The sequence below is a fragment of the Zootoca vivipara genome, chromosome 3 (genome assembly GCF_965207765.1).
Source record: "Zootoca vivipara chromosome 3, rZooViv2.hap1.1, whole genome shotgun sequence".
NCBI classification, from domain to species: domain Eukaryota; kingdom Metazoa; phylum Chordata; class Lepidosauria; order Squamata; family Lacertidae; genus Zootoca; species Zootoca vivipara.
The window spans coordinates 102,693,178-102,713,229 of record NC_142586.1 but is presented as its reverse complement, the minus strand read 5'-3'; the positions used below and the strand labels follow the sequence as shown (position 1 = coordinate 102,713,229).

The following is a 20,052-nucleotide window of genomic DNA, read 5'->3' as shown; positions in this document are numbered from 1 at the left end:
GAGAAATGTGTGTTTAAAAGCTGGTGAATTTTCAGAATGACTTTTATTTTAAAAAAAATTAAACTGTGGAAATGTGGAGAACTGAATACAAGGTTAAAAAATTAAGAAAGTGAGAGAAACTGATATTGACAGATTCGTTCAACTCTACCTCCAGCTCTGCTATCCTTTCTCTGTGTGTGTGCCTTTGCTATTAGAAAATAAAATACATGCCTGCCACAAAGGTGACCACTACACTTATGCTACAAATTTGTTCATTGAATCTCTCTCCTGTCCTTCATAATAAAAAAAAGAACTACAACTCTCCCTCTGTGTGTTTCTGTTTCTGTATAGGTTGGATTGCTCACATTCAAAAGGCTGCCACCACAAGGGACATGGGGAAAATTCAGTACAGTTCATGCTTAAAGGTTAACTTACCTACTTTACCTGTTTTCTTCCTGATACAGAGCCACCTTTGAAAATGCGCACTTATGCAAATTTTGCACTGCACTTCTACAGCCAAGTAATGTGCAGAAATATGCATATACTATGGTAAAGTGTGCATTAAAGTAGTGTATGTTAGTGAAACTAAAGTTTAAAAACGCATGTACTAGGGGAAACTGTTTTGCAAAAATGTGGATATGAGGCAAAATTGCTGGCAAAAAAAAAAAGTATGTATATTAGGAGAACGTCTCAGTAGAATTTTTATAAGCGCTTAAAACCAAAATCACACATGAATGTAGAAATGTGAAGGGCTGAATTTAAGGCTGGGAAAATGAGAAACTGAGAAAAACCAAAGTTGACATTCACCCATTCCTAGTCACCAGCAAAAAAAATATAAATGAAAAGATAGGTAATATATAGCTCCTATATGCCACCTGGTGGATAAAGAGAAAATAACAAACTCCAATTATGATAAAGGACTCCTGACAGTTAAGTCCAGTTGCAGACGATTCTGGGGTTGCAGTACTCATCTCACTTTACAGGCCAAGGGAGCCGGCGTTTGTCTGCAGACAGTTTTTCCACCGACACCAGAGCAGTGCACGGAAACTGCTCTCCCACCGGAGTGCTACCTATTAATCTACTTGCACTTTTTGGGGTGCTTTTGAACTGTTAGGTTGGCAGGAGCTGGGACCAAGCAATGGGAGCTCACCCCGTTACGGGGATTCAAACCGCCGACCTTCTGATCGGCAAGCCCAAGCGGCTCAATGGTTTAGATCACAGCGTCACCCGCATCCTTCCAGTTATGATAGGTAAAGGTAAAGGGACCCCTGACCATTAGGTCCAGTCGTGACCGACTCTGGGGTTGCGGCGCTTATCTCACATTATTGGCCGATGGAGCAGGCGTACAGCTTCCAGGTCATGTGGCCAGCATGACAAAGCCACTTCTGGCGAACCAGAGCAGCACATGGAAACGCCGTTTACCTTCCCGCTGTTGCGGTACCTATTTATCTACTTGCACTTTGATGTGCTTTCGAAATGCTAGGTTATGCAATTAGCAGAACCTCCCACAAAATGTCACATAGGGTGCTTCCAGGTGGTGTTTATTGAGCATCCATCCTGTTTTTCTTGCAGGGACATTAAACAACACTAGCTATTTAATGAGAATTGCCTCTGATTTGTTTGCGTGGAGGTTAGACCACGCTTTCCGGTGCATTTTCCAGTTACTTTTCTGATCGCAAAAAGTCTGATCTTTGGGGGAAGTGGGTTAGTTGTAAAACAGCTCCAAGTCATCTTTAATTTACCAGCTTGTTCTTGAATTCCACCCTTGGATATGCTTCAAAGTGGTGTGTTAAAGTGAAACAGGAAATGACTTGTCCAGCCAATTAGACGGTTTTCTCTACCCTGTTTTGTCCTGTCCCTTTTCAGCCAATCCAATTCCACTCCACTCCCACTCAGTTTTCTATTGTTGTTTCCCTTTCAGTTAGCATTCGCTGTCCATTGATTCCTCATTGGGTTATTTTAAGGCGTTTGGCCCTTAGCAACATTTTTTTTAAAGGATTTTTCATAAACCTGTAAAAGGGTTCTCAATGTGACTGTCTTGGGGAGTTGTCAGATTCTTGTGCACTACCCTAAGCCCCACTGCAAAGAATAGCAGGAATATAAATATTATAAATGATTTGGAAGTACCAGAGTCTGCTGCAGCTTGCTGAGTGCCAGTTCATGGTGGAATCCTACAAAAAAAAACAACCTGAAAAAACCCTGGTGTGTTGTTGTTTTTTTAAAAAACAGAGTCATTCAAAGAAGGCAGCCCTAAAAGGCTTACAATGTACTAAAAGAAAGTTCAATTTAGGCACATACACAGCATACATTCAAAGCACGACGTACCCTAAGGAATCCTGGGAACTGCAGTTTATCCATCACTGAGCTACAATCCCCAACGCCCTTAACAAACCACAATTCCCAAGATTCCTTGGGGGAAGTCATGCTTTAAATCTACTATATGGTGTGTATGCAGCATCAAATCACACTGCCAGTGGACTTGCTCTTTATCAAAGTGAATAAATTGTGATTACATGTACCACACACCTTGTTTAGTCTGGGGGTGAGGACTAAGGTGCTAGTGAAGGTATGGGGAGCCCCCAGCCTCTCCATTCAGTCCACAAGGCCATTTGGGTCAGGCCACGCCCACCTGCCCTACACAATAATCATATATTATTACACTGTGAGACAGTGTGGGGTAGTGGTTAGTGTCAGACTGGGACCTGGGAGACCAGGGCTCCAATCCCCACTTGGCTGTGAAGCTCACTGGGCAACCTTGGGCCAGTCACTGCCTCTCAGCCTAACCCACCTCATTGGGTTGTTGTGATTAAATGGGGGGGGGAGTACCATGTAGGATAGGGTTACCAGACATCCCTGTTTCCCAGGGACAGTCCCCAGATTTGTGAATAAGTCCCTGGACAAATTCCATCCCCGGAATGTCCCTGGATTTCATCTAATGTCCCCGAAAAATGCAGCTCTAAGATGCAGCTTCCGGGCTGCCTCCACCTTCCCTGACCGCAGCAGCTAAGCTGTGTGTTATGTACTGAGCTGAATCATAGAACAATAGGATCCAGAATCAGCAGTCTGACTGGTCCGCAGGAGCCACCCAATCCAACTCCAGGTGGAAGTGAATCCGCAACCTGATTGGCCTGCAGGAGCAGCCAATCAGGCGGCTGGCAGAAGTGAATCTGCAACCTGATTGGCCTGCAGGAGCAGCCAATCAGGCTGCTGGCAGAAGTCAATCCACAAACTGATTGGCCCACAGGTGTAGCCCCGAAGTAGCCAATCACGCAAAGCCCATTGTGTAAATAATGTATATAAGCAGATGGTTTGGGGGAAAGGGCATTCTTCTTCTCCTTGATGACTATGAGCTGAATAAAAAGCATGAAATTCACTCTCGACTCCGAGTATATTTCACTGTGAAGGGAGACTTCATGCTGCCTATCGGAGCAGCCTCCCAACTCCTACTTGCGTGAAAGCAGGAGCAGGGTGGGGATCTCTCAGTTAGCCTCCCTTCCCAGCTGAGGGGTCCCCGCCCCCTCCTGCTTGCACGCAAGTAGGAATGGGATTGGGACTGCTCCGATGGGGAGGCATTGCGCTGCCTGAGAGATCCCTGCCCCCTCCTGCTTGCACGCAAGTAGGAGGTGGGATGGGGCTGCTCCGAAAGGCAGTGTGAAGCCTCGCTTCCCAGCTGCGGGATCCCACCCCCTGCTGCTTGCTAGGAATGGGATTGGGGCTGCTCCGATGGGAAGGGAGGCATCGCGCTGCCAGAGCCTTGCCACTGCTCTGTCCTCCTTCTCCGCCTTCCATACCTGACCAACCACGCACCGCTTCCCCACCACCACCACCAAAGAACCAACAACTCAGGGGCTGCCCAGGCTCATGGAGAAAGGAGATAGAAGTCTCAGAGGAAGGGGAAACGTGGTGGTTGGGGTCAAGGCGGTGGCCGCCCCTCTGCCACCGCCACCGCATCAACGTCTCAAACGTGTAGTATTTATTTATTTATTTATTTATTTAAAGTTTCCCTGGATTCATTGGGGGGGGGGGAATCTGGTAAGCTTAATGTAGGATATAAATGAATGAAATAAATAAAGTGTGGGGCAAATAACAGTGGGGCTTAGCCAAAATGGTGCTTGCAGGCACCACCGATCGCCAACTGATCAATAGGGCAAAACGGCACTCAAAACAGAACGACATCAAACTGCTCCCTTCCCTATAGCTCTCTGAACTGGGCTTCTGAAGGACCAACAATCACCTAACAGGTAGGTCTGACGTAAGCGAAACAAAAAATAAGATAAAAAATTCCTTCCAGTAGCACCTTAGAGACCAACAAAGTTTGTCATAGGTATGAGCTTTCGTGTGCATGCACCCTTCTCCAGATACACACGAAAAGCTCATACCTATGACAAACTTAGTTGGTCTCTAAGGTGCTACTGGAAGGAATTTTTTATCTTATTTTTTGTTTCAATCACCTAACAGTTAGGGTAAAGGAATCACTGGAAAGCTAAGGTTTGAAAGTAGGGAAGGAGAGAAAAAGAAAGAAGGAGAGTGGCATTACCATAAGTACTCTCATAAAAATACCAGGCATAAGAGATGGCAAGGAAGAATAGACGGGTCTATTGAGAATGAGTAAGGCAAAGGAGAGATAGCTGCCTAGCCTTCAGATAAGCTTATCGAGGATTGTTGTGTCTTGAGTCTCTCGCTCAAGGCCAGCTCAAGAACTTTTGGTGCCTAAAATGATAATATGGCGCCCCACCTTCCTTGTGGGTATGGGAAGAGTGGCGGGGGGGGGGGGGTTATGTCCTGGATGCTTAATCCAGACAGGAATGTATTATTACTAAGAGGTTGTTTGAATATCACAAAAGAGCAGCTGGCAACAGGATTTTTTTAAACATCAACTTTTAAATGGAAGAGGTAAAATCAGATTTAAAAGGGGAAGGGATATGGGCTGGCATTTTGATGCTAATGATGTTGTGTGAACGCTGGGGGGAAAAATGCATGAGGAAAATCAAAACCACAAGAAATGCCTGTCTGGAAGTACCCTTAGAAAAGGTTTGCTGGTGTGTGTTCAAGGCTACAGTGTATTTAGGGCAACATAAAATATAAAATTTATTTCAACCCTTCCTCCTCTCAAGGACCCCTTGTGGGTGGCAACAGCTTAAAAGACAGCAAAAGACATACATTTGATTTTATGTTCCTTTGTTTTATTGTTTTCTTCACTTTATTACTAAATACCAGGAACTGACATGTATTAACATGCAAAATAGCAACCATATAACAGGATGCTTCATTAAAGTTAAGTCACAGACTTCGCTTGTGCTGTTTAAAAAGGTTCAGGTCAAACTTTTCTGTTAGGAATTCAGATAGTCAAAAGGGCTATGTAACTGGTCGTGCATGGCAGGTGGTACATGAGAAAGCAGTCTGCAAGGAAGGCATATTTTGACTATATGGTAATATATTTGTGACTACGGACACACTGTTAAGACCATATTCATGGAAGACAATCTTACATGGCTACGAGTGATCGCCAAAGAAAGAAGATATTTGTGACTAAGTAAAAACTGAAAATAAATGTATTGCATACATTTTAATACTTGTAGATGTAGAACCTCCTCATTGTTGCATATATTTGCATAATGTTCATGCACAATCCTTCAAGTGGTTTTCTGCTGAGTTTCCGGCTCACAACCTTTGCTTCAAAAGTCTTGAGGAAGTGATATTCTACGGTAGGGGTCAGCAAACTTTTTCAGCAGGGGGCCGGTCCACTTTCCCTCAGACGTTGTGGGGGGCCGGACTATATTTTGAAAAAAAATATGAACGAATTCCAATGCCCCACAAATAACCCAGAGATACATTTTAAATAAAAGCACACATTCTACTCATGTAAAAACACCAGGCAGGCCCCACAAATAACCCAGAGATGCGTTTTAAATAAAAGGACACATTCTACTCATGTAAAAACATGCCGATTCCTGGACCGCCCAAGGGCCGGATTTAGGAGGTCATTGGGCCACATCCGGCCCCCATGCCTTAGTTTGGGGACCCCTGTTCTACGGTATAAAGTTTTCTGCAGGTCCTTTCCCTTAACAGCCATTCCCAACTGGGATCTGGAAAGCGAACTCAGCTGGAGGCTGTATAGTAATAGCACTGGGCAGAGCCATGCCATCCATTTAAAGCACATCTAAGGAGCTATTTGCCAATTTCTAAAATAATTTTTAAAAGGTTGATAGTAATTAATGTAAACGGAGACTAATAACGAACCAATATTTAGAGATTTTTAGGGGAGCAAGGGTGGCAGCCAAAAGTTTTACTCAGACGTATTTAAATTAATGAATCTGAGTCATGCTCGTTAATTTCAATGGGTGTCCTCTTAAGTAAAACTTGGCTGAATGCCACCCTTGATCCTAGTGAAATAAATGAGGCATACTTCTGAGTCTCATTTATGTATCACGATTAGCAGCTAAATCATCAAGCGGTACACATAATACACACATACAGGATTCTCTCTCTCACACACGCAGCCTCCCGCTATCTATGCGCTTAGAAAAGCAGGAGGCGGCGAGAGAAGCGGACGCGCGCCCGTTTTATAAGTCACTACCGCGCGCGAGAGAGAGAGGAAAGAGAGGGGCTTTCCGCTCTTTTGCATTTCGAACGTGCCCTGGATAGGCAGCAAGCCTGCCCAATAGGCACCTCCCCGTCTATCCGCGCGGGCCAATGCTGAGAAGGGAAGCCCCCCCCCAAGCTGGGCGATGACGACAGCGGCGGGGCGTGCGGCCAAGCCCTCGCCTCGATTGCGGGCGACCCGTGAGGCGCCAGCAGAGAAGCTCCGCTAGCCCTCCCCCTCCCCTCCCCTCCCCTCCCCTTTTCCACCCCCTCCTGCTCCTCCTCTGCTCGGCGCCATTTTGTAAGCGCGTCCCTCCTCCCCCACCCGCTCCCTTCCCCACCATCCCGTTCAGCCGCGCGCCATTTCTCTTCCCACGCGCTCTCTTCCCCGTCTCGCTCTTTCTCTGTGGCAAAGCGACCGGGCGCCATGTTTGTAAGGAAGACATAACCAGACCAGCCTCCTCTCCTCCTCCTTTGCGGCCAACGGCACCTCTTCCCCATCCCCTCCGCCCTCACCGACCGACCCACCACTCCCTCCTCTTCCTGTGGTGCGTGTGTGTTGCCTGTTGTTAACCCCCCACCCCCTTTATTTTATTTTATTTTTTGAAATTTGCATCGCCCGGCCCCAGAGCGACCGTTAAAAGCGCCCTTTTCTGGGGGGCGCGTGCGCGTGTGTTTGCGTGTGTCCCCGTGCCCACCCTTCCCGTCACTCAGTAAAAAACCGTGAGTGGAAATCTTCGCTGCTGCTTGCTGAGGTGGTGGGGGGACCCCCACGCGGTCCTCCTCCGGCCGCCGCCGCTTCTGCGTATATTTGTGTGTGCGTGTGTGTTGTATGTGTGCCTAGTGTCTCCTCCCTCCTTTCCTCTCCCAACGCCCCACCACGGGCAGCAGTGTCCTGCCTTCCTCCTCCTCCTCCCTCCTCCTCCTCCCTGCACACACAGCCAGAGCCAGCACAATGGCCTTTGAAAGCCTGTTCTCCAAGCCCCCAAACCCAGTTCTTGACCAAAACATGCCCGACTCTGACAGGCAACATGCAGGGGACGAAAGGTCGAGTAACGTTCTTCTCTCTCTCTCTCTTTCTTTTTTCTTTCTCTCCGCTTCTCAATGGTGATAATAACTAAGAATGTGAGATGGTGGTCGTGGTAATAATGATGATGATGATAATAATGATGATGATGATGTCTTAAATGTACCTAGGTGGGGTTTTTAAAAAAATTTAAAATGTATGTAACATTGTACTGGGGAGGGGAGTCACCTTCAGCCTGAGGGAGGGGGGTGTTCTTAATACAGGAACAAGGATGTGTTTTGAGGAGGGTTTTTTTTAGGTCTCTTCAAGGTGCATTTTGCATGCATTCCCCCCCCCCCCCTTCACATTTCATTACCTTTTTAAACAATCCCATCTTCTCATAAAATGCACTTTACATTGGGTGTCTGTATAATGTCACTGTTGTTCTTACCCTGCCTTATATCCCTTACTGCCATTTGAAATCAAAGAGTGTGTGTCCCCCCCCCTTTATACATGGAGCTACATGTAAATGTTTACACCTTACACATTTAACTAGATCTCTTTATGTGCAGGTGAAGTTCTGTTGGATTTTATCTTTTCTACCTTTCAATCCTTTTGAGCCAACACACCAGAGGGTTTTTCCCCTGGTTGAGGTCTTGTGCCTTCCTCTGTTTTCTCCAGGCTCTTGTTTTCATAAGATCTGGCTCTTCTCAGTTGGTTAAAAAAAAGGGGGAACCTCTCTGAAATTATTGATCTGTCATTCACCAACATGTATTCAAATCTTGTTCCTTAGATCACAGTTTATAATTGTATTCCCCATAACAGCAAGCCTACCCATGGTCCACATTCCCCAACAACCATGTACAATACTGGTTTATCAAAGTGGTACAAAACATAACATAACCCCTAATTCATGTTACAGTAGTAGCATTGTAGGTTGTATACTGCTTTCATCTTTTATAAGACAGGATACAGAGACAAATAGCAATTAAAATGACTTGGACAGAGCTACAGTGAATCGGACTGGGCCTTGTATCTCAGATCTACATATCAGCAGTCCTTCATACCGTAGATGTAGCAGTTTAAAATGTTAATGAAACAGTTTGTACTGCAAAAGGATACTACCTGGTATAGTATTGTTACTTTTAACATAGTCATGAATGCAGCATGAGTTGTCCAGCAAATATTAGCTAAAGGAAAGGCTGGCACATTACTGAATTATTAAAAGACCTGGAGCTAATTATCCTAGGAGTTCTTAAGAGATATTACCCTTTTGAAAGGGGAACTAATAAGGGGAAATCAAAGATTACTACATCATGCAATGTGTTCTCGTAGACATTTAAAAACAAAAAGTATGTCAGAAAAGCAGGTGACCCTCAAATCTATTGACTAGCAAATCTTCTGAGATACATTGGAATTGTACTAAGTAGTTTAAGCACAGCCAAAGCCTTTAAACTTGTATAGCTTTGCAGAAATTGCAGCTCCTAATGAGCTAATTCCCCTGCTGGCCTATCAAATCTCTGAAGGTTTTTTATGTTTCTAACTCCCAATAATAAATTAGACCTTTTTATAGGTAGATAACTTTCATATTGGATTCCCTGAATTGTTATCGGAAAACAAGAAACACAGAAGTTGTGATTCCTTGTTTTGCAGCAGTAGCAGATACTCTTTCTGCAGAATCTCAAAAACAGTTAAGTTGCAAAACGAGAAAAAGTCTACATGGATAAATTTAAAATACAATGGGAATTCATTTTCCTTAGTTTTTTCGTGCCATACTTTAAAGCAAATAGAGATAGGGCTGCTAATTTTGAATTGAAGATATCTTTTGTTTTGTTTTGACATAAGACATCTGGGACAAGGAACTCTGCAAATGTTTAGCAAATGCTTCCATCCTAGTCCTTGGAGGCCCAACTACCCGTTTTACTGCCCCACTTATTGCACTGAGTGTAACTGACTATGTGCAGTAGATAGAAAAGGAGGGTGTTTGAAATGTTGAGTGTTGGAGCTTTAGAGTTTACTAGAATAAATAATATATAGTTAAATGGGAACACTTGGTACCTATGAACTTGTTATTGTACACCAGTAGTACTATTCTTAATGTATATCAGAGTTAAAACTTATAGTTTTCTCTTTTCACTAGTAACTTATCACAGCACTGTAGGACAGAATTAGATTCCATTGTATATAAGAGCCACATCTCTTTCTGTTTATAGCTGTTAATCTAATTTATAAGTATTGATCACATCAGTGGTAGCCAACATAGTGTCTTCCAATGCTTTGGACTACAACTGCCATAATCCCTGATCATTGACCATGCTGGCTGGAGATAGGAGTTGTTGTCCAAACACTGATGAATACCCTTGCCTCACACTAAGAAAATACTAATTGAGCTGTTTTCTCATTTTGTGCTCTTAGATATTTTTTCCCCCTTGCATTAATGAACACATTTTAACTGCATATTTAAAGGCTTATCTTTTTCATCTTACATTAAAATTTAACTTGAATATACTAGATTTGTAGATCTGTGGTGTTCAGTTAACAGGGTAGCAAGTAAATTCTTACATCTCAGTTGCAAGAATGAAAACCATATTAAAAGCTCCCACTTCTAAACAGGACAGTATTGAAAAAGAACAATTAGATAAATTTTGGATAGGTTCTTTAAAAATCGAATCCTTTTTCTCAGAATAAGAGTGTAAGGTTTACTGTTACTGGAGGATCAAACTGTATCATGATACTGTTCATGCTAAACTAGTTTGGCCCTTCAGATATGTTTTAAAACTAAAGACATGTACAGTGGTACCTTGGTTTACGAACTTAATCCGTTCCGGAAGTCCATTCTTAAACCAAAGCGTTCTTAAACCAAGGCATGCTTTCCCATATAGCAGCAGGAGACTCAATTTACAAATGGAACACATTCAACAGGAAGCAAAACATGTTCTGCTTCCTAGGCAAAGTTCACAAACCAAAACACCTACTTCCTGGTTTGCAGCGTTCTTAATTCATATTGTTCATAAACTGAGCTGTTCTTAAACCAAGCTACCACTATATATGGCAAAAGTGCATATTTCAAATACAGTTTCTGCATAGCTAGGATGGTGGGAATGTTAAAAATTACACCAACCCACATTCCTGAGGCTAACTGATAAACATTTGATTATTAAAGATATGTTTATGACACATTGCATATATTTGTAGATGCCACACAAGTCATCTAATTTAAACCTTCAGCATTGAGACCACGCCTGGTATCCATATGCTGAAGCCCTCCAAAGAGGAAATTTTCTGTTTTCTAATCAGTTCCTTAGCTATTTATCCTTGTGTGTATAGTCCTTGTTTATGTCTAATACAATACACTGCCTTTGTTGAATTTAATTTTGTGTTTTTCACTGAGCTCAAGATTATCAAGTTGTGTGTGTGTACTTAGATGGTGCGGGGGGTGTCAGTGTTAAGACATGCAATGTTGAGCAACTACATCTCCCAAGTACCTTTTACCTATTCGCCATGGCAAGCTCTGGCAGTACAAGATGCCCAAAAGAATTGTGTCCCCAAGAGTTGTAGTTGGCTTTTGCTACATATCTAGTCAACATTTCCCAATTGTTGAAATGTAGACACAGTTTTTTCAAGTAATGTTTCATGAGAAAGCTGAATGATAGCAGCTTGAGGTGGTACTGTCCAGAAACAAGTTCACCACTTCATCTGCTGTTTGAATAAACTTTTTAAAAAGAATTTTTTATTGATTTTATACCAACAATCATAATAACAAGACAAATGCAATATAACATAAACACATACACACTACATAAAACAAAAACAAAACAAATCATCAATTCTCTTTTTATCTATTTCACAAACCATTATTATGTGGACTTCCCCAAGTCCCCCCTATCTGATTTTCATTTCAACTCATCTTAAGCAGTTTCATATATCATAATCTTAAACATTTTCTACAATTTAACCGTTGTTCTAAAATTTCTCACATTTTAACAATTATACATATTTCATCTTAGCCTTTATACTAGCATATTAAAAAATCATTGCCATTCAAATTCATTTTTACATTTTTATATAACCAAACTATCTATATTCAATCAGCAAAATCAACTACCTCTAACCCATGGCCTGTAATCCCCTCCAAGATTTTCCATAATTTCAAATTCAAATAATATCACATTTTTCCCAATTATAATTTTTTAAAAAACTCTCTGCTTCTCTTTCCCTATTTCTTAATCACCAAAACTCCCAATCAATTCGGCAAATTCCATATCCTATAATTACAATACATAATTTTACTTTTATCAACCAGACCGTTTTCAATCCATTTTTATCAATTAATAACTTATCCTTTTATTTACCCCACTCCCACTTTAGCTTGTCTCATAGCCCAACGATGAATCTTTCCCCCCTGCTCCCCCCTACACCATTTCATTTCTTTCCTTGTCCAGCCTCTACTATTATCCTTTGCCATTTCAATCTCTCTCAGATTCCCTTCTTGTTCTCTCTTGAGATCAAAAACAGTGCCTATTGGAGCTTCTTGCTGTTTTTTTCCCTTCATCTTGATCTTTTCCATCATCAAAACTTTCTCCAACTCCTCTATCCAGTTTATTACTACTCAGTTCACTTTTTCCCTCAATTTTCACTTCTTCTTTAAAATTCTCCACAAAGTCTTTAAACTTTTTAACCTCCACTCTGATGGCTTGCATCTCCTGTTTTTGTTCATAAAGAAGACTCAAAACAGTCTGTTGAAAGTCAGATGACATGTTGGCTGTTAAGTTCTCTCTATCTTCAAGGTCAGAGCAGGAATGTAAATAACAAGGGATGTAGGAACTTCAAGCTGCAAACATCCATTCACTTTGCCACAATACTGTAGTTCAAAAGGCTCCCTTTAGAATCAAAACTTAGTAACTTCCTCCCTATTGCGACATCATAATGGAAATTCACCGAGTTGACTGTACTTTCACTTTCCCAAAAAAGAAGCCACTTTCTTTGTCTGAATTGATTAACTTCACAGGAATTTTTAAACAGTTTTAAGCATTCTCCCCCCCCCCCAACCTGCTTCTGGGGGAGAGTAAAAAGTCAATCTTTGGAGTTTCCGATCCTTCCAAATACTTTTCCCGGCTTCGGTAAAAGCATCTGCTGTCGAATTTAATCAGAGGGAAGGGATTGACTTCCTTTTTAAACCCCTTTTCCCATGGCCAAATTTTCCGATTTTTTCCAATAATTAGGTTACTCACAGTTCAGTCCTTAATTTTTAATTAGCTTTGGAAGTGCTGGCCGCTGTTGCCATACAGTCCTGCAGCTACGTGCTGTCAAATGAAGCAATTAGTCCGTGCGCCGCAGCTCTGACCCCCTCCCTCTCGGGGGTTCAAAGCACGACCTCACCGGGGAGGGGGGAGCCCACTTTTTGTGCCCGCCAGACAACCACATCCCCAAACACCCGTTTTGGGGGTCCGCTGCGCTGGAGCGGAACCCCCCGCCTTTGACGCGCCGAGGTCCTTTCAGCCGAAAAAACCTCCGACTGTAATGGCCGTGCGATCGGCCGGAAGTCTCTGCTGTTTGAATAAACTTGATCAGAGGCCTTTGATACAGTGAGAATTTAGTTCTCTCTACCCCAACCAATGTACTGAACAAATAGTTGCCTATATGTCCTGTTATACTTAAAATTGGTTGAGATTTTTGTGTTGATTATTTTTTCTGGGCATATATGTAGTTGGTCTTTATAGATTTTACCAGAGCCTGAAATAAATGCATTGATATCTTTATCATATAAATAATATAACATGATATAATATTATATATAAATAATAATATATAATAAATAATAATAATAATGTTAAGCATAGTCACATACACCTTAAGCCAAGGTTAAATCCCTCCCTCCTACACCTCACTGATCAGCAACTGTTAACCTTAAGGTAGACATTTTTTAAAAAAATATTTGTGAGATGTGTTTTGCTTTAGTTTTCCTTCAAACACAACTAGCCTATTTTGAGAAGAGTTCAGTACTTTATTAAGAGAGCCTTCCTTTTTAACTGATGTCCTACATCACTTAACATAACATCACTGTTCTTGCATAGTTCATTATTTCTATAGTACAAAGTGCATTTCATTTACACTTGCAATAACCCTGTAAAGTAAATTAACCAGAAAAATAATTATTTGTGCAAGGCTAGAAGTACAGGACTTAGAAAACAGATTCCATATTCTGTATTAAGCGCAGTTAAGATTATTCTTCCTAACAGATTGTATATGTTATTATTTTAAACTGTATATCATATATTTTCACAACCAAACTAAATAACATTGCTGTCACGTGATTAGTGTTGTCATAGTAAATTGATACCAAACAGTGTTCCCATATGAACCTGCCTGATAGTTAAGATATGCAATAGAACCCTCTTTTCCAGGGGATAAGGCGTCACTTCACTAAGCAAGTGAAGGAGGCATCTACACTAGCATCATTTAGTTCAGAATTACTATATTCACCTGGGCAATTAATGTTTAAGTTTTGTTTTTATTGCTTTGTAATAGATTTAGCTGCTTTATTGGTTTTGTCAGCTTTTCATGTCTTGGTTTATTTATTAATGTATTAATAGTTTTTAGGTTTATGTTTTTATGCATTTCATAGTGGTGAGGTTTGGGAACTTTAAAATCAAAAGTGATTTTAGTATTCATTAAACTGCCTATAATTTTAAGGTAGTAAACTGAAGCTATGTAATCCTTACATGCCGCTGTTTCTTAATATGCAAACAATACTAGATACTACTATAGGGTGAGCGTGTGTAAATGTCATGTAATTGTTGTGGTTGTTGGACAAATAAGCATGGGAGATGATTGTACTATTACTGTCAACTATACCCCCTTTAAAAAATATTTCTAATTCATATTGAATCTAAACTATTGTGACTTTATAAAACAGAGAAGATGGTGAACTCGAAGATGGTGAAATAGATGATGCTGGATTTGAAGAGGATAAGGAAGAACAAAATGCAAAGGTTGAAGATAAACAGAAAAATGAAAAAACCCATAGAAAATCCCGCAAGAAACGCAAAAAGGAAAAAGATAAGAAAAAAGCAAAAAGGAGAAGACGAGATAAACACAAGGTTAGAATTATTAGTCAATATTCTTTGCAACTCTGGTAATTATTTTTCCTTTACTCAAACTAGTGTTAAAATAAGTTTAGAAATATTGTTTATTTATTAAATTTGTATTCTGATTGCCATGTCTAGAGTGGCAAACATTGAAAATATTTAAACAGTGTTGTTGTTGTTGTTTAGTCGTTTCGTCGTGTCCGACTCTTCGTGATCCCATGGACCATAGCACGCCAGGCACTCCTGTCTTCCACTGCCTCCCACAGTTTGGTCAAACTCATGTTGGTTAAATAGAATAAAAACATATTTAAAACACTAAAACAATTTAAGAAAATTTAAAAACAATCACATAGCGTCACAGTTTTTAATTTCACAGTTGCCATGACCATTATCTACAGTCATCAAATGCCTGGGTAAACAAAAATATTTTAAAGTTTCTCCTGAAAGTCAATAACGAGGGAGAAAGGCACACGTCACTAGAGAGGGCACTCTGCAAATGGGAACAACCACCAATAAGGCCCTGTAATAAGTGAGCGCCAACTGGTTCTGTACAGATTATAATGTGCCCAAGAGTATTGGCCTACTAAATCATTATTTGCTGTGTCCAACATTCCTCACACTACATATGAGCTGAGAAGTGTGCCAAATAATGCATTGCAATGTTTGCCTGTGCATTATGAGGTACTCTAGTTCATACAGTACAAGCTACCTTAATTATTATTGGTAATAAATTAGCCCTCATAGGGATTTGAATTGTATGCCACTTCCCCACAATCTGCTTCTCTTCCGATTGACTTTACTGTAGCATTTTAAATGCAATATATAAATACAATGTATATAGTCCATATGCCTACATTATACAAACGAAATCATTCTTGTTTTTCAGCATAATTCCCCCTCTAGCAATGACAGTTCTGACTATAGCATTGATTCTGATGCCGAACGAACAGAAAGATCCCATAAGAAAGGATCTGGTTTCTACAGAGATTATGAGTCTTCATTCATTCAGGTACAGCTTTCAAAATGTTCATTCCATCCAAAGTTATATATCATGCCGGTTTCCTGGCTTGCTACAATTTTTTGGTGATACGGGGGCAACAGAGGGCAACATTTTCCCTGGTTACTTGTTAGTAAATTTTACAGTGAGAATGAAGCAATTTTTATCCTCCCACTTTTCTGGCCGAGTATGAAAGCCTTCCATTTACTTCTCAGGTGCTTCAAAAGTAATTTGTGTCACTTTGAGTTTTACTGGGGCCATGGGTTTCTTTTTTGCCTTTGCCATATTTATTCAAAGAAATGGAACCAGAGATTATTAAAGTAGCATATGTCTTTGCCTTGACAGCTATTGAGATTTTCATTGTAGGAGTTTTGTGCAGTGTTCAGTATTCTTCAAAGGATCAGTAGCAGGCATTCCTTAGAGAGGAGTAGTATCATTTTGTTCTCTGTTATGAAATTCATATGCATGGCGGACATATGAGTGACTCGGTTGAAGTAAATCTCTCCCAGAAGTAAAAATGATCTCGCTCTATGAGGGCTCTTGCTTTCCATCCAAAACCTCCTTCCATTATTTGAATAAAACAAGACTTGGTTGGGTTTTTCTTGGCTTCATGTCTTTCTGAATGAAGGAGCATATGGTTTCTCTTGACTAGTCGAACAGTTGCTCTGGGAGAAGATAAATGTCCATTCAGAACTAAAAACAATGTTATTACTGCTTGACTTATAAAATCAGTAGTTATTTCATACTACGTACCTGGACTTTAAGGTACCGGTAGCAAAGCCTTATATGGATATTGATTTATTTATTTTATTTTTTTATTTAAAAAAAAATACATAACATATACATAACATTAAAACAAACAAATAAAGCAATATAAAACAATCAACACATTCCAAAGATCATGTTGAAAGAGACAATACATAAGTGAAATGTTCATCCTCATTCCACACTTCCAAAATAATATATCTAAAATTATTAAAATTAAAGGTGCTGGCAGAATGAAGCCTAACTTCAAAACATCATTTATATCACATGAAAGGTTTTTCATATGGCTTGCAACTAATTCAAATTGAAAATTCATAAGGTGAAACCCAGAAAGAGGAGATAAATATTTCAGACATAGAGCAGGGAACCAACTCCCATCAGCCCCAGCCAGCATGGGGAGTGGTGGTCAAAGATGGTAGGGTTTTAGTTCACCATATCTATAGGACCACAGGTTCCTCAACCCTGCAAAATTTGTACTAGCATAGCGTTACTAATCATAAATTTATTCACAATGCTGGAAGTCATCAGATTGGAAGTTCTACATCTAGAAAAGGGGTGGAACTGACATAAGAATTGCTTCACTCTGACTGCCAGAAATTGGAATGCAATATCTTCATGCTAGGGACGTGGGTGGCACTGTGGGTTAAACCACAGAGCCTAGGGCTTGCTGATCAGAAGGTCGGTTGTTCAAATCCCCATGACAGAGTGAGCTCCCGTTGCTCAGTCCCTGCTCCTGCCAACCTAGCAGTTCGAAAGCACGTCAAGGTGCAAGTAGATAAATAGGTGCCGCTCCGGCGGGAAGGTAAACGGCATTTCTGTGCGCTGCTCTGGTTTGCCAGAAGCGACTTAGTCATGCTGGCCACATGACCCGTAAGCTGTACACCGTAAGCTGTATTGGCTCCCTCGGCCAATGAAGTGAGATGAGCGCTGCAACCCCAGAGTCATCCACGACTGGACCTAATGGTCAGGGGTTCCTTTACCTTTTAACTTCATGCTACAGAAAATAAATAAGAAATATTTCACTTGAATCTAGTAGTTCCCATTGGAGAAATAATTAATGCTAACTGTATTATATGTTTATGTTTCAGCATGTCTTCATAAATTTCTCTGCAAGCAATGAGGGCAGTTGATCTTTCAAAAAATCATTCCTTTGTGCTCCAATTAATCCTCTAAAATTAAATAATAAAAATGTTAATTTGCATAATTTTGACTTATTGCATAATTTCACTTTTGCGGGGAGGTGAATTTGTGTTGACTTGGCACACACTTGTGTGTGTCCATTTTTGGCAGGGTAGTCTTGATTCTGCCCATGCATCTGTGGTGTTTGTTACAACTTGAACTCTAAAGCATAAGAAAATGATGTCCTTAGAATAGTTTTTTCTTTCTTTATTATTGCTCGTTGCAACAGAATGATACAAATAACTTGTTCAATAAAGTCATGTGTCTTTCGCCACAAAATGAACTATTTATAGATTAACACCTGTAAAAAGAGTGTGTGAGCTGCTGTGGGGGAGGAGAAGCTGTTAATTCTGCTTCTCCTTTCATCCATCTCCAGTATTTGCATATACACGCTTGGCTTAGCAAATTGGTAGTGCCAAAGTCTTTGCTAAAAACAGTTATTTCTACTTTGGCTACTCTTGTGTGATTTACATATTTTGGAAGAAATAGAAACTTAGTGAATCATTTATATTATCCACTCACTTCACCAGGGAGTCTTTCAAGATCAGTATTTGTTGCTCTCCCTGGAACAATGGTTTGAGGGGACAGAAAGCTCTCTTAAGAGTTTGGAGACACAACACCCATAGTCAAGTGAACAGATCTGTGTTCATTCCATCAACTCTCCATCTGTCTATGGATAATCAAGCACTAAAGACATCTTTGCACTGTTTTCAATTTGCAACTGCACTACACATTTAAGGACTTGCAAATAACAACCCTAATTCAGGATTTTAAAAGTACACAGGAACACCAGTAAAATTATGTTTTCTTTGTAGAGAAAATAGTGAGAGGTCATATGCTTTCTCTATACAGAGTGCTAAGTTCAGTTCTGACATCTGTAGTTAAGCTTTTTCTTGGAGAGCTGTTGGGGCTGAATCCTAATGGCATTCTAATTATCATTCTCTTTTGTCCAGCATGGGCATATTTCAGGAAAATACACCCCTTCACAGAAGTCACAGCATAATAAAAAATCAAAAAACAAAGATTATGATAATTACAGTGATGATTTTGTCTACAATGAGGATGAAAAAGAGGATTTTGCTGACCAGTTAAAACAGTATAGACAAGCTAAAGAAACTTCAAATGCTGATTTAGATGCGCCAATTTCAAAAGAATCTATGAAAAAACAAGGAATGAAAGGGATTCAGAAAGGTAAGGCATTGGTCTAATGCTAGCTTAGTTTGTGTTAGAAACCCACCTATGCATAATTACAGCATTTACAGTGAAATTGTGTTCAGAACGAGCATTTTCCATTGAATGGCCTGGAATGAAACTTTTTGGGGCCAAGTTGCAAATTCACTGTTTTGGAAGTTAGAGTTAAAATGCTATTTTATAATTTTAGAAATGACCTTTAAAACACTATAGTTCTGACCTGGCATGTATTCCTTATGTGACCTCTTCATTCTGCAGAAAAGTACAGGTGGTATGTATGTACATTCTTTTTTCAGGTCAGAATCTTTATGCTGAAATGTGTTGGATGTTTTTGTTTTTAGGTGCTACACAGACAAGCAATAGTTACGGTATTGGCCGAGGGCGTGGCATGCAGAAGAAATTGAAACGCAAAGACCGTGGAAGGGGAAGAGGGATAAATAAAGGTCCTGAAGAGGTAAGTGGAATGGAAGTGGGTTAAGTTAAGTTGAAACTTGGGGTTTCTGTTTAGTTTGTTGTGGATAATTTAGAATACCGTATTTACACGAATCTAATGCTTACCTTTTTTTGCTAAATTACATTGCAAAAATTAAGGTGCACAATTAGATTCGATGGCACATTTATATTTGCCAGTGAATACTTTATTTGGTTTCAAGGTTTTAAAAATTGAGGAGCACATTAGATTTGACGGTGCATTAGACTTGAGTAAATACAGTACAGTATTTAATTTAGAATACGCAGCCCTTCAGTTATGATTACTCTGCATTATGTAGCTTCAGTATTGCAGCCTAAGGACACATGCACTGTGAAATGAACTTCTGGTAATGCTAAGGTGGAGGAATGTGTAGTAACAATTTTGCAGTTTGTAAAAATAATGTGACTAAGATAAATAATAGTGGTTGGCAGGTAGCAACATTGGCAAAATTAAAATGATACAGAGAACTAGGGCTAGTGAAGTCAGTCAGTAATAGTAAAATGTGTACAGCTTGGGGAACAAGTGAATGAATTGTCAGTCCCATCACCTTCCATCACCACCACTAAATACAAAGAATGACATGTTATTCACAGCGTTGTTTCCTCATAAGCAAAACATGCCCAACACTATGCCTAGCATTTACCATAACTAGAATGTCAGTAACCATACCTATTTGTTTGGTCCTAGGCTTTTTGAGAAGCTTGACTAAATCATTTTAGTGTATCATTTGAGTACTGTAACTTTGGATCTTCAGTGACACTTTAGGTAACGATGCATTAAAACAGGATGCTTG

The 20,052-nt window shown here is 40.3% G+C and overlaps 1 protein-coding gene across 1 annotated transcript in view; it reads left to right on the top strand.

The window, feature by feature from the left end:
* The first annotated feature begins 6,706 nt into the window (after positions 1 to 6,706).
* The window catches only part of ZC3H6 (zinc finger CCCH-type containing 6), a 24,791-nt gene continuing 11,445 nt past the window's right edge, over positions 6,707 to 20,052 (top strand). Inside the window, exons 1-5 of the mRNA XM_088666789.1 lie at positions 6,707 to 7,608; positions 14,484 to 14,667; positions 15,542 to 15,664; positions 18,550 to 18,787; positions 19,129 to 19,241. Coding sequence (XP_088522915.1) covers positions 7,517 to 7,608; positions 14,484 to 14,667; positions 15,542 to 15,664; positions 18,550 to 18,787; positions 19,129 to 19,241 — 750 coding nt within the window. The 5' untranslated portion in view covers positions 6,707 to 7,516. The remainder of the gene's footprint in view (positions 7,609 to 14,483; positions 14,668 to 15,541; positions 15,665 to 18,549; positions 18,788 to 19,128; positions 19,242 to 20,052) is intronic.